Source organism: Carex rostrata, chromosome 13 (assembly GCF_964058835.1).
Source record: "Carex rostrata chromosome 13, lpCarRost1.2, whole genome shotgun sequence".
Lineage (NCBI taxonomy): Eukaryota > Viridiplantae > Streptophyta > Magnoliopsida > Poales > Cyperaceae > Carex > Carex rostrata.
Genome location: NC_135930.1, coordinates 8,591,255 through 8,606,478, shown reverse-complemented (window position 1 = coordinate 8,606,478; position 15,224 = coordinate 8,591,255). Strand labels below are relative to the sequence as shown.

At 32.3% G+C, this 15,224-nt stretch overlaps 2 protein-coding genes and 1 non-coding gene across 3 annotated transcripts; 2 read left to right on the top strand and 1 right to left on the bottom strand.

The window, feature by feature from the left end:
• The first annotated feature begins 2,487 nt into the window (after positions 1 to 2,487).
• On the top strand, positions 2,488 to 2,603 carry LOC144564872 (U5 spliceosomal RNA). Its single transcript, XR_013514768.1, has one exon. It is a non-coding gene; the product is annotated as a U5 spliceosomal RNA (small nuclear RNA).
• Positions 2,604 to 3,185: 582 nt separating this feature from the next.
• LOC144564635 (putative xyloglucan endotransglucosylase/hydrolase protein 26) lies at positions 3,186 to 4,803 on the bottom strand. The gene is made up of 4 exons (XM_078314237.1): positions 4,499 to 4,803; positions 4,237 to 4,337; positions 3,944 to 4,149; positions 3,186 to 3,666 (listed from the first exon to the last, which is right to left on the bottom strand). The coding sequence occupies exons 1-4, from the start codon at positions 4,659 to 4,661 to the stop codon at positions 3,258 to 3,260; spliced, it is 879 nt and encodes a 292-aa protein (XP_078170363.1). The 5' UTR covers positions 4,662 to 4,803; the 3' UTR covers positions 3,186 to 3,257.
• Positions 4,804 to 7,578: 2,775 nt separating this feature from the next.
• LOC144563907 (putative xyloglucan endotransglucosylase/hydrolase protein 26) lies at positions 7,579 to 8,999 on the top strand. Its single transcript, XM_078313370.1, has 4 exons — positions 7,579 to 7,741; positions 7,891 to 7,991; positions 8,068 to 8,273; positions 8,556 to 8,999. The coding sequence occupies exons 1-4, from the start codon at positions 7,579 to 7,581 to the stop codon at positions 8,962 to 8,964; spliced, it is 879 nt and encodes a 292-aa protein (XP_078169496.1). The 3' UTR covers positions 8,965 to 8,999.
• Positions 9,000 to 15,224: the final 6,225 nt, after the last annotated feature.

Here is a 15,224-nt window from a genome sequence, read left to right as displayed (position 1 = left end):
ATTTTTCATTAAATAAAAATAAAATTATATCCATCACTACAACATCACAACATCATCACAATATCATTCAAATAACACAACAACATCTAAATAACACAACCACTAACAACATAACATCTAATGAATCGGCTTCAAACGATCGTCAATCTCCTCTCTCACCTTCTTGCTCTTCGCTGCACCAGCCGACTAACAACATCAAGGTAGAGACATCTAAAATTTGTTTTTTTTTTTAATGAGATGGTGGCAGGTGGGGAAGGCCGGCACTGGCTGCGACCTCCCCCACTCCTGACTAGGAATCCGGTGTAGAAATTTTAGAGATAGAGAACAAGGTTAGATTGACGGTTAATAAAAGTGGTGGTTGGAGGAAGCGGAGGGACTACGCCTCTTCTCTCTCGCTTTCTCTTTCAGATCTAGACTTTAGTAGTAGAAAAGAAAGTTGGTTGTGGCCAGAGAGGTCACGAACAAGACTAGTGGCTGACCGACAAAGTCCATCAAATTGTAGCAACTCTCAAATCTTGGTCTCTAAACCAAGAAGTAGGGACTTGAGATGTAGGGTTATTGCCTCTAAACAAGAAAGCCTCCACAAGAAATCCTAAACTGAGGGTTCCTGGTCGAAATAGGAATTGTTTCGGGACGAAACTGGATGTTTTCGACCGAAACAGAGCTGAAACATAGGCCTAGAAAAGAAAAAAAAAATACATGGACCGAAAAGCCAATTCGGTTCCAGCTGAAAAAACAGTGGACTGAAATGACATCTCGGTCTAAGGTATTATACCAACAGCTACACCATTTTTTTATGAAAAAAAGTATGAAATCATTAGAGACCGAAATACCATTTCGATCCAAAAAAAAATTAAAGATCGAAATAGCATTTCGGTTGTTATGATTTTTGTAAAAAAAAAAAATGTAATCATGGTTTGGTAAAAATCTTTTATTTTTTATTTATAGTTTATAAAAAAAATTCAAAGAGGCACCCCTTTCTTGTTTGTAAGGTAGAAGAAAAGCATCAAAGGGCGAAAATAGTGTGTGCGTTCTTAAATCTATATGTTTAATTGCAACAATTTTGTTATTAAAAGATCATTTTTCCAAGGTTTTGAAGGTTTCATCCTTTTTAAGCGATATACCTGTAAAAAGGAAAAAATGATATTAGATTATTAGTATAGAATTTTTTGTTGTTGGTGTCACGACCTACCGTCAGGTCGGTAGTCGCAACAAGAGAGACACCCTCACATCCGTTTTTCATTCTGTCAATCTACGTCGCAAATAAAAACAAATAGAAAACAATACGAAATCAGCTACAAACCTCAGTAACAGATTATTTAACGATGCGCTTCTCTATAATTGACTTAATTAAACAACCATTCAAACAGACCGGATTAATCCACACAATTTCAAATCAAATTATATCGGCATATTTAACCGGAGATAACACCTGGATCTGAGATATCAGTAAAATAAATCACACAATATCCATATCATTATATTTCACACAATCATATCATTTCTCAATTTCTCATAACACACAATCATATTATTTCACAAATCAAATTCGAACCTCAGACCCGCTATCCCGTTAATATACCTTCGTAATTCAATATCCAATTCAATCAAATAAAACGAAAACACAGATTATAGAGAAATCCGATTACCTGATAGCGAACAATCTAGAAATCCAATCCGAGATGCAACGGCTGTTTAGAATCAATGCGACGTAGTCAGAATTTCGATCAGATATGAAATAAAAATATTTATCAACATATTTCTCTTTATTTTCTCTCATTTTCTCCCTTTTTTCTCATTTTTTTTTCTATCACACTGATCGGATTAAAGTTAAAAAAAATGATCTCATTTAAAAGAGGTTTCAACGGTGGTAAAAACAAATGTGGCAACACATGCATAGGCCACGTGGAACTAGTGCCATTTTTTTTTTTTCAAAATATAAGATTTTTACATAAGTAACCTTAGTATTTTGCAATATTATAAATACATCCAATATAAATTGAAGAAATATAATTAAAATTACCGGATGTTATCAGGTCATTATAAAAAAAATATCATAACTTTCTGCTTTTGTCCCTCCGTTCAATTGAGTCAAAAGTTGGTCTAATGGATTCCATCCCACGTATTTGAATGTTTAATAACAAGTAAGAATATTAAGTCTGTTCACATAATACAATCTTTAATGAATTCCGCTAGGCCCCTCTATTTCCGTATCCAAATTTCTCTTGAAGAAAAAACAACTGAAGCTCATAATAAAAAGTCGAAATTTGAGAAATGGAGAAGAACTGATATCGTGGAAATGGAGAAAGCACGGGTATTAAATGTGTGGTTGGATTTTGGATGCATGTACTTCAGATATGTCCACATCTTATCCGTATGATAAAAGCGGAACAGCGTCAAAACGTTTAGTCCCACAGGTTCCATCGTAAGAATGAGAGCATTCTCCCTTCTTATATAACCGACCGGCTTCCTCTTTGCAATTCACGCAGCTGCGTGGTGAGCACAAAGCGAACTATTCTTTCGCCTTTTACTAAAGAATACCGTGTGCTCTCCACTTTTAAGCAGCATACGCCTATTTTTGAAGGGCTGTTCCTCGTTGGAATACCCCAACAAATCATAATTTAAATTTTTAATGAGTCTTATATGGAGTTATACACTGTTTTTTCTTAAACTGGTTTCGGAAAACAAAATAGTAAGTGTTTTTTATTCTCTGGGCCCTTCGATGGTCAGAACTGGGCTCTACTCTAGCCCATTTGATCTGGGATGTGTACATTTCGCAGTCAGTTGAATGGTGCTAAGCTCTTTCAGTATTTCTAAGCCCATGGACATATAGATGAAGCAATCTGATTTCTTAGGTGATATACATTTCAAATAGTAATATGACGAGCTTAGAAGAATGATATGAAAAGTAAATTAAAATTGTGCAGGGGAACGGGAAACATGTTGGACAAGGTGCATCTCCTACACTTCCTGTCACGTGAGAAAGGAAAATTTTCTTCCTATGCTTATCAAATCGAATGGAAGATAAAAATGGAAAACCAAATATACTGTTCTTCAAATTTTATCCCTTTTATAAATTTTAAAAACAACAACAAAAAATATTTTGCCTATAAAATGAGGGCAAAAACAGAACAAAACAACCCTGTAAATATGTATGTGGAAAACTAGACTGTATACACAATAAATATAAACATGTACATAAGAAATATATCAAGGAGAACAATCATCCACAATGTTTATACAATAGAATGACTCCATTAGTAAGGAGGAAGGTAGCATTCTTGAGGCATGGCCCCATTAAACCTCTTTGTATCGGTGCAGTAGTTGTAGATCATGTAATTGCTTCTTATGTCATTCATTTTGTCGATTTGGGATTGTGACAGCTGCCTGAACTCTGGTGCAGTGTACCAATTCTCAGGGGTTTCTGCACTGCAGTCCTGGATGCTGTTTGAACCAGTCCATGGGCAAACTGAATCCTTGTAGTTGAGGTACCTGGCAATGAATGGCGCATGGGTCCAGTTTGTTTTGACCCGGCCACCCTGGCAGGCCCAGTCGTCAGCATTCCAGATGCTAGAGTAAACTGTCATCGCTCTTCTTTTGGGAAAGTCAATGCCTTTGTCTTCATTGTTTTTAAATACTCTGAGAACCATGCCATCAATGGACCACCTGGCATAATTGCAAACATTTTGTAAATTCATAGTCCTAGGAAATGTCAAAATTGAATTATGAATACTAATTTGAAGTTTGTTAGGAAACAGTTTGTACTATGTACAAGCTTTCAGGTCATAACAAATATAACATTGATTCTCATACCAGCTAAACCTGAGCTGATTCTTTATTTAATTTCTTTTTGTTTTGTAATATGATGTGTTTCCTTTGTTTAGATTTAAATCAGGAGGAGGCCATGATTTATATGCAGACTTAGATTTCTAGATGCACTTACTGAACAATGTAAGGAGTCCAGAAGATGGTGTAGTTGTGGTAATCTGAAGTTGGGTCGAACCAGGGCTTGAATTGTTCCTCTCTGTTTCCAACTCCATTTACAAAGATGTTTGTATGGATGGTGTATGGTTCGCCAGTAGCATTACCCAGAAATTCAAAATCAATCTCATCATGATAGTCATTGTCCTTTGTCATGGGTGAAGATATCTGTAATACACAATGTATTTTCCAAATTAGGAACACTACTTCCACAAGTGAAATAACATGCATGTAAAATGAAATTATGCTACCCACATAGTAAGTAGTGACGACAGCTGCGGAGTCGTCAGGAACAAGTTTGATTCTCATGTTGATGTATCCAAAGAGAAACTCTTTTGTGCCTTTCACTGAAGCTCCTGAAAAAATTACATCAATAGAAATATAAGCTTGCATAAATTTGGACACATAATGTATGTGAACTTGTCATCATAAATTGATTGGTCAAGAAGAATTAAGGCATGATATAGCTAACTTTTATAGGGATAAACTCTATACTAGGTTTTTAGCTTTGTCATACCTGACCACTGGTTGAGAATGAGCGTGAGGTTATCGCCGTTGATCTGGCAGTTGTCATTGCCCCAGACACATGCTGTGTCGGTATTAAATGTTGCAAGGACCAGAGCTTGCTCCAGCACAACCAGTGAAATAAGTGCAAATAAGAAAACCTGAGGAATGGCCATTGTTGAAATTAATTGAAGTAGTAATTGTTGGAATACTTGCTAGTTTTTTTTTTTTTTGCTGATGTCTTAGAAGAGAGAGGACAAGAGTATATATAGGGTCACCAAAAAGCCAGCAGCTGGCCTTCCTATATTATTTAATTTTTCCTGAAGGTTCTTATATTATTTAATTAATAATTAGTTGTTTCAATTTTGTAGGATTAATTATTATATACGGTCATACTTTGACCAAAATGTGTTGAAAAGTTTAGTTGGTGCCCACTACATCCTAATTAAGAGTTCCAATTTGGTACGTTGATTGTTCCATAATAACTGAAAAACAAAATATGATTTGCTTAAATCCATGCAATTAGTGTACGTAATTGTGGGTTATGACATTATGATTTGCAAAGTAGTGCAAGTACACGAACAAATATGTTACCGTGTCTGAAATAGGGATGATGGTGTAGTGCCTTTTATTCCTGTTAACATGCGTACCTGATGGAAATGTATTGGCTTGTCGGCGGTGCTGTACTGCCATACCTTCCTATTTTATTCAAGTAATTAAGAAAATTTATATTAATGTAGATGATAAACCACAATACTTGAAATATGCTAGTTGTAAATAAAATTCATGAAATCATGTACAGTATCTCTTCTCTTATTTTGACTTGCTATTTTTTATGCTTGGAGCCTAAAAAACCCGTACCGAACTGATATAGATTCACTGAATTTTAGAAAAAATATTAGGATCTTTATAGACATTTTGCCCTGTCATATGCTCAATACTAAAAAATTCAGGCAACGCAAATTTCTTCGGTTAAATCTGCATGAAAATACCTTTTTCTGTTCAAAAGTTCGAAAAATTCTGTAAACCGAAAGATGCTACTAATAATGAGTACAGATAGCGTGCATTGTGCTCATCAAAATGGATTTGTGAGTGTAACTTCAAAATTCATTGGATTGATTTCAAACGATAAATTCAAACTGTTGAAATCAATCTATTTCACAAGTGATGTGTGTAACTGTCAAATTTTCAAAATTTCTAATTTATTTAGTATAAAATCATGTCAAAAAATTGATAAAAAAAATAAATGCCTTAAAATGACTCATAAACCTTAATTTTTTTTTTTTTTGAAAGTCTTGGCAGGAGCTACCAAGTGTACAAAATATAAATCATATTACAATTTTTTTTTTACCGTTTGACTTTGCACTAAATGAATTCAAAAATTAAATTTTTTGCATGTACACATATCACTCGTGAAGTAGATCAGTTTGAACAATTTGAATTAGTCGTTTGAAACCATTCCGATAGCTAGATTTTGAAGTTATGCTCACCAAACTTTCTTGGCAAGCATAGTGCACACTAATTTTACTCACTAATAATAATTTTAAGTTTGCACTATGTTTTTCTCTAAAAATTGTGAATTAAACAACATATATGATGTACATTTTTCATGGACCACATGCATGATCAATATCTGACAGGAAGCGGAACTAAAAATCTTGATAGGGGGACTAAAATTTAAAATGCAATATATGTAGTGATGATAATTGAACCGAAGTTTATAACAACAAATTAAATTCTAACCACTAAATTACTAGTAAACATGTGATATTTTATGAGGAAAGTTGGACTATATAAAAAATTCTACAAAAATAAAATTTTATTAAATTTCAGTATATATAACTAAAATTTTAAAATTATAGGTGTGACTTAACTCTCTTTGAATAACTATAGATCCGTGCCTAGCTATCCAACGACTTGTTTTAAAAAACTGCTATGAAATTAGCATCCTGCTTTAAAAAAAATGATGTGCGTCTAATTAATTAATTGAAATGAAAGAATGTAACACCATGCATACAAGCAGCAAAAAAAATTTCCTGAGCATGTGGGACCCCAACGAAACAGATGCCTCCGTTTTAATAGGATGAGCTCCTCTGAGCCATTTTAGTCATTTTAGGCAAACACCATTATAAAATTTCTCAAGCCATTTTAGTCAAATACCAACAAAAAATGTCGGTGGAGGATGAAGGAATGTACGTTGCAATAAGTAGTAATGGTTCACCATGATCCAATATTTATTCTTACCTAATTAAAACAAGTCCAAGTTAATTTAATATATGATATATATATTGACCAAAGGTATTTTATATCCAAGATTATTTCAAAAACCATTTATCATTTCTTGGAAATCAGTAAACTGCATGCAGATTATTATTTTATAGTTAATTTCTTATTTATTTATTTATATATTTATATATCTATGTACTCATTTTTTATGCTCGATCAACCAGGCAAACCTTTTTATATATCAATTATGTAGGTTACGTGGCTTGGTTATTGATGAAATAATATAATATAATATAATTAATGGCAACTTTAATCCTACTACATTTCTATCTGCTAAATGAATTAAGTGATAAAAATAAAATTCAATTTATGAAAAATTTTAGTAGTACCATTGTGTACCACCTTTTTCAAAAGGACAAATTATGAATTTTTCTGATAAAAATTGAATTTTTTTACATTAAAAACCATAAGATACTTTACATTGCATAGAAATAAAGAGAATAATTCATTTTCAAAGCTATCCGCAGGTTAACAAATTACATGACAGAAGAGGAGATAAATATTTTTAATAAAATATATAACCATATCTTCAACTTAAATAGTTATTTAATCAGTCGGTCATAATTCATGATACAACAATTAACACCGCATCCGTATTCAACACACAAATATAGTGGGCAACAACTATAATTTGGAAAATAAATTTGCGAAACTAGGACCGTATTAATTTATCCTGGATTTCTAAAATGAATAAATTGACTAAAAAAAGTTAAGGGGTACTGCTTGATCTTTGGTTAACTCGATATATTCAAGGACTTGTTCTCTCCATGGCATTCTCAAAACAAAAAAAGCTATATAGTTTCAACAATGGCCAATCCACAGGTTTTCTTATTTGCACTCATTTCATTGATTGTAATGGAGCAAGTTCTGGTCCTTGCAACATTTGACACTGACACGGCATGCGTCTGGGGCAAAGACAACTGCCAGATCAATGGAGATAACCTCACGCTAATACTCAACCAGTGGTCAGGTATGGAAAAGCATAGAGATAATCCAAATAAAATCTAGCTTTATCATGTCTTAATTATTCTTGACAATCAATTTATGATGGCACTTCCACATACATATTATATGTCCAATTTATACAAGCTTATATTCCCAGTGATGGTATTTTTGCAGGAGCTTCGGTTAAAGGCACAAAAGAGTTTCTCTTTGGATACATCAACATGCGAATCAAACTTGTTCCTGACGACTCCGCAGCTGTCGTCACTACTTACTATGTGAGTAGCATTTTTACATGTTATTTCTATTGTGGAAGTAATTTTCCTAATTTGGAAAATGCATTGTATATTACAGATATCTTCACTCATGACAAAGGACAATGACTATCATGATGAGATTGATTTTGAATTTCTTGGTAACGCTACTGGCGAACCCTACACCATCCATACAAACATCTTTGTAAATGGAGTTGGAAACAGAGAGGAACAATTCAAGCCCTGGTTCGACCCGACTTCTGATTACCACAATTACACCATCTTCTGGACTCCTTACATTGTTCAGTAAGTGCATCTAGAAAACTAAGTTTGCGTGTAAATCATCGGCACCTCCTGATTTAAAACTAAACAAAAGAAACATCATATCAACAAAAATAAAATAAAAATCAACTCAGGTCGAGCTGGTATGGGATCAATGTTATGTCTGCTATAACCTGAAAGCTAGTACATAGTACAATTACAAACTGTTTCCTAACATACTTTTAAACATGTATATATAATATAATTATTAGAACATAACATATCTAAGCCTATCAATTTACAAAAAGTAATTTGAAATTGTGGCAGGTGGTCTATTGATGGTGTGGTGCTTAGAGTATTTATAAACAATGAAGACAAAGGCATTCTATTTCCTAAAAGAAGAGCGATGACAGTTTACTCTAGCATCTGGAATGCTGATGACTGGGCCTGCCAGGGTGGCCGGGTCAAAACAAATTGGACCCACGCGCCATTCATTGCCAGGTATCTCAACTACGAGGATTCAGTTTGCCCATGGACTGGTTCAAACAGCATCCAGGACTGCAGTGCAGAAACCCCTGAGAATTGGTACACTGCACCAGAGTTCAGGCAGCTGTCACAATCCCAAATCGACAAAATGAACGATATAAGGAGCAATTACATGATCTACAACTACTGCACCGATACGAAGAGGTTTAATGGGGCCATGCCTCAAGAGTGCTACCTTCCTCCTTACTGATGGAGTCATCCTATCATATAAACATTATTCATGATTGTTCTTCTTAATATTTCTTATGTACATGATTACATTTCTTTATGTATACATTCCAGTTTTGCACATATATATTTACAATGTTGTTTGTTCTATTTTTGCCCTTATATTGAGAGCAAAGTATTTTTTTTGTTATATATTTTTCATGTTTGTTTTTTGTTTTTTTTTGGGACAAAAAATATAACCAAGAGTTTATTTGGTTTTCTATGTTTTCCTTTCCTTTGGCAGGACACGAATGTAGCAGAAGCACATGTCCGGCATGTTACACATTCCTCTCTGGGCAACTTTAATTAATTTCTCATATAATTATTCGAAGCACGCAATATTACTATGTGAATATATATATATTATTTTACACCGAAAATTTTTAAGAAAAGCTTAGTTAATTCCAACTGGACGTCAATTAAATTAACTAAGCTCCTATTTGCAGGCCCAAAAGAGGAAAAATCATTATCTACCAAAAAACAAAATTCAGAAAAAATTTAATTAATAAGGATTATTAAATATTTAAATTATGAATTGTTGTAGTATTTCACAAGGAATGACCCCTTCAAAAATTGGCGTATGCTGCTGATCTTGCCACGGTAAGCTGTATTAATAAAAGAGATGCATTTTCGAAATTGCATCCACATTATTTCTCTAACATATAGCAATAAAACTACAGATATTTGACAAAAAAATTCAAGGTATGACACCGCTCAAAGCATCCTTCTTGTTATAATAAAACTAAAAACTATATAAACTGTCAATTAGAAACAAAATGTGCCTGAATTGTACTACATATCTTTCTTTCTTTTTTTCCCCAAATTAAAGGAAGTTCTTTAAGAGAATCTATAATTTTACTGCTTCGAAAACCAAGTCCAAGGTTTGGCAACGATGCGCTTCAATTCCTCATTTTTGTACAGGTTTGGTATGAAATGAAACAAAGAAATGAGAATTCGTACTTGAAATTCTCTATTATGCTTGGAACAACAAATTATGAACACTTTTTTTTTATGATTAACCGGCAAGTGCCAAGTTAACAAATATATTATAAGAAAAAAATTTTACAGGGTCACTATTTACATGGTCTTTTAGACCCTCTGCCCTCCAATACGGCCCCTTCTAGCTATTTATTAAAATTTGCCTATAGCATTATGCTATAGGTGCTTGCATAACCTCTAGCCTTACCCCTTTTCTTTTCCCCTTCTATAAATGATTTACGTGAGGTGTATCCAATCATTGATTGGCATATATTAGAAGCAAAAATTAGAAGTAGTTGTTTTTTTTTTTAGAAATAAAACATAATTTATAGATGCCTGTTTATTATTTTTCGCTTTTTCTTTATCTTTGTTCTATGCAAGTCTAGATTTAGATTTAGAAAAAAATAGGGAGTGATATAAAGCCGAGTTTCTGTGGATGCAAAATAAACAATGTTACGAGAAGGATTACAGATTTACCATTTTCAAATTGAACAATGAAATAATACCAAAGCAATGTTGTTGTGACGTTACCAGAATAGGTTGTGATTACTCTTAACTTAAAAGTTTTAAAAAGTGAATTGATTTGATCTCTACTTCAAGGAAGACCTCCAATACAACAAATTATGAACACTTATCTTGTATCTAATTAATTGGCATATATTAGAAGCAAAAATGAACCCCAAAGTATATACCTCGTCTTCCTCGAAGTAGAGATCAAATCAATTCACTTTTTAAAACTTGTAAGTTAAGAGTAATCACAACCTATTCTGGTAACGTCACAACAACATTGCTTTGGTATTATTTCCTTGTTCAATTTGGAAATGGTAAATCTGTAATCCTTCCCGTAACATTGTTTATTTTCTATCCACAGAAACTCGGCTTTATATCACTCCCTATTTTGTCTAAATCTAAATCTAGACTTGCATAGAACATAGATAAAGAAAAAGCGAAAAATAATAAACAGACATCTATAAATTATGTTTTATTTCTAAAAAAAAAAAAAATTGACTTGTGTGAGAACTGGAATAAAATTAAATATTTAAATAAGTGGGTTATTTGAAAAAACAAGATACACATGCAATTCATAATTTTGCTTTATGTTACAATGGAACTCTAAAACATGTGAAACCAAGCAGGTAATCGATTACTGAGGTTAGAATCAAATTATTGTTAGTAATAGTTCAAATATTGCATTTTTAAAAACAAATAAGCAATCAAAGCCCTCCATACAGTCTACTTTATCAATATCTTAATTTAAATCTTTATTACCAAATTAACAATATCTTAATTAATTTGAACCTTTATTACCAAATTAACAGCACAATGAACAACAAAAAGATCAGAAATAGAACAATACCGAATTAGAGGAAGTAAGAACACAAAATTGAAATAACTAGAATCAAATAAGGACTTGTTAGTCTCTTTGTGACCAAACAAATTTTCGATCGAAGAATCTCCATTAATTCTTACTCTCCATCTCAAATTAATTCGATTAACTATTGCACCACTACAGTCTATATGGATCAAAAAGATCGAAGCTTGTGAAGATCAGGAGAGAAAGGAGAAGGAGGATGAGAAGAATAAATTAGTCGTTCATTTATTCTTCTTAGAGGGATTGTTCTAGAGAATAGAACAGGTTCCCTAATGAGCCTGTATGTTTTAATAGAAAAAATTAGGATTTGCAAGCTTCAATAACGGTAATTTTAGCTTCAATAATGACGAAAAATCATAAATTGAATCAAAAGTAAAAATTTAAATCGGTGAATGAAAGTATAAAGAACACTAGAGAGTATCTTAGACGCTTCGAGTAAGACATTGTATTGTAAAATTTATTGTCTAGTGTTGGTTTTAGAGAAGAATACTAATTTTTACTTCCGAAATTACAAATTTCAGTTATGGGTGAATTGTTTCTATATTTATAAAATATTTGTTATTTTTGCTAATACAAATTCACAAGTGTCTTAACTAAATATTTTGCTAATTTATATTTAGTTAGGCTATGTTGTTATTATTGTTGTTGTTATTATTTTATTTTAATATCATTATAATTTTGTAATGAGAATGCAATTAACACATGGGTGGAAGATACTACTTACTATTTAATTAGTTTGCTTCAATATCTTAGACACGTTGATCCACCCACAAGGTTTTATATCAAAAGAATGATAAATTTTCATAAAAGAAAAAAAAAACTATTAAAATTAATGATTAGGAATTGCAGAAAGATGCAAATTTTTTTTTTTTTTTTAAGTAAAAATTAGGGTCTAGCCTTCATTTCATTGATGGTATCCATTACAAGAGTTTTGTAGTAGATGTTAAATGTAAAGGAAAATGGTCTCAAAGCAATTGATATAAATGCAGTCAATTAGAAAAAGCATCAAAAGAGAAAGTAAATAAAAACTGAAAGTAAATAAACTTGAAAAAAAGTTTTAAACTACTAGGCAGCAAGTCGGGTTGTTGGTATGTATGATTTTTATACTCCCTGTTGTCTGAAACTTTCGTGGCAAAAGATACAAATTTTCAGTCTGATTAAATAGCAAGAGTAAATTTCTATTACGACGCAAGTCACGTAAACATTCCATGTAAACGGTGTGACTTTCTTTATTTAGGGGAAAAAAGACATGATATTCAACATGAAAATTGTGATGAAAAAATGTTAATATAATGTTGTTTTTACCCAACTTTTTCTTACAGAGTTATCACCTATTATCTCAAGAAAAATCGTGAGGGAAAAACAATATACTAGTTTGAACTATTTTCCTTTTAAAAGACTTTTTGGCAAACGAGTGATTCTTGTCCATAAAAAGATGCAAATTAAGAGAGGAAAAATGATGAATTAACTCAGGTCCTGTGCAATTGATATGCGACCCATTTAACATCACATGGATTTAGGGGTAGTTAAAAAACTCATAGCCCGTGACTCAATTGTGACTCGTATCTAGGACTGAGTTGTTAACGAGCCAGCTCGTTAGTGGTTCGGTTCACATTAAACGAGTTCGATATGGGGTCTTGCTCGTTCGTCAGCTCACAAGTTAGCTTGGTTAGGTATGAATTTGTGAATTTGTATGAATTTATGTTCATTTTATGATGTTTAGAACAGTCTAACTCGATCTAAAAAATTTGTAGAATTTATTTTCTTCTTAAAACAAGATCTAGCTAGATCCAATGAACTAGCTCGCCAGTTCGGACCAGATCGCGAACTGACTCGTGATGATTATAATATGAGATTTCAACTCAAACTCCTAAAGCCATCTCGATCCAGCTCACTCGGTTACTAAATGAGTTGATTATGAGTTTGACTCAACTCGTAATGAGCCAGCTCGCTCCACCCTACATGGACTTGAAATAGACTGGCCCAAAATTAGTAATTTATAACATAGACACGATCATAACTCACGGTCACAAGTCATTAGGCACTTTAATTAAGTCATAATCCATAAGTAAACACATTTAGAAATTAGAATGCATATAAAAGTCTCATTAAACAAAAGATTGTAAGATAGCCAAATACAAAAGAAATAAGTCACTATTCACATCTTTTATTACAATATCGAAACGCCGAGTCTTTTTACTATTTTAAATGACTTTGTAAAATGAAACATAAACTATGATGACGACGCTTGAGGTATGGTTTGTTGATAGGAGCATCAAAATGACAGTCGGGGTAGTAGAAGGGAGAGTGAGTCTATGGTACTATGCATATTACGATTTGTTACTCTGCTACAGCTCTATATTCGAGTTTTCAAATCCTAACGGTCGATCTGAAACGTTCATCTTGTTCTCCATATTAATATGTGTTTGGAGACCAAATTTTACATTTTTTGAAATTTTTTTTACTATTTTTTTAGATTTATTGAAAATCACTGTTTTTGGATGGTCCAGAATTTTCAGATCAAGTGATTTTCTAAATATCTAAAAAAATAGTAAAAAAATTTCAAAAAAATGTAAAATTTGGTCTCCAAACACATATTAATATGGAGAACAATATGAACGGTTCGGATCGACCGTTAGGATTTGAAAACTCGAATATAGAGCCGTAACACGGTAATAACCCGTGATATGCATAGTACCATAGACTCACTCGTAGAAGGGACATATATCTCCTTCTTCTTTTTTTATATATTTTTTATTAACAGAAACAAAGTTAAGGTACGTAGATATTGAGCTTGATATATCTCGAAAATTGTCAGTTCTATTTCAAACGATAACATTTTGTTTCGTTGATTCTGATCTACTTTATAAATCAAGCTTTAATGTTTTAAAATTTTAATTATTCGAACTTTTTTTGCGTAAAAGCAATATGTTGAAAATAAATTATTTTGAAATTCATTTTTCACTAATTTTCAATTGCTTGATTTTATTTAAAATGAACTCGAAAGTTAAGTAAAAAAAATCGGAGTGTATACGCTTTGCTTTATATAATTTAATTTGTCATTTGAAATTGATGTGATCTGATGATTTTTAAGGTTGAGCTCGTAATCTCCTTAACGAGCTTAAATGCCATATTAGATTTGCTTAATAGCGTTTATTGAAAATTATACAAGAATGCCCTTATTTAAAAGCTAAACCTCAACTGTCAAATCTTCTACCTTTTTTTATTTTATTTTTTGAGTGAAGTATTGAACTGTGCCTACATATTTCGTTGTCCAGAAAGAATGCCTTCTGTTTTATTTTATATTTATGTTTTGTTTTGTTTTGTTTTGTTTAGGACCTTCATCTTATTCAGTTTATACATTGTTTATTTTTTTCAGAATTTAATTAGAGATAAAAAATTTATTATATTTGAGAAATCTTTCCTATATTCTCAGTTTATACATTGACGTAATAACTATGCGATTCTCAATTGGTATTTTGATGACCCCTATTTATATCCACCACTGTAGGAAGTCCGTCTTTTAGAACTGAAAAAAAAAATCCATTAATCAATTTTCAAACTGTCGTTTTCTTTTTTCCGTTTCTAGTAGATGCTTTTCACACCAACTATGAATAAGCTAACGGATACCAGATACCAGTTTTTGTAACTTCTCAACTACAACTATTCTGTGATTGGAACAATAACATTAATCAGATCTGTGTTTGTAAAACCAATTCTTTTGCAGATCAAGTAAGACCATGAATGCACTTAGTCACAATGTATCTGACTAAAATTATATAATTTTACATATTGACAAATACCAGTAAGATAATAAGAGGGTCAAACCATACGAAGGGTTTCATTCTATCCTGACTAGCAGACATCTCAGATTAAAGCATTTTTCCATTATC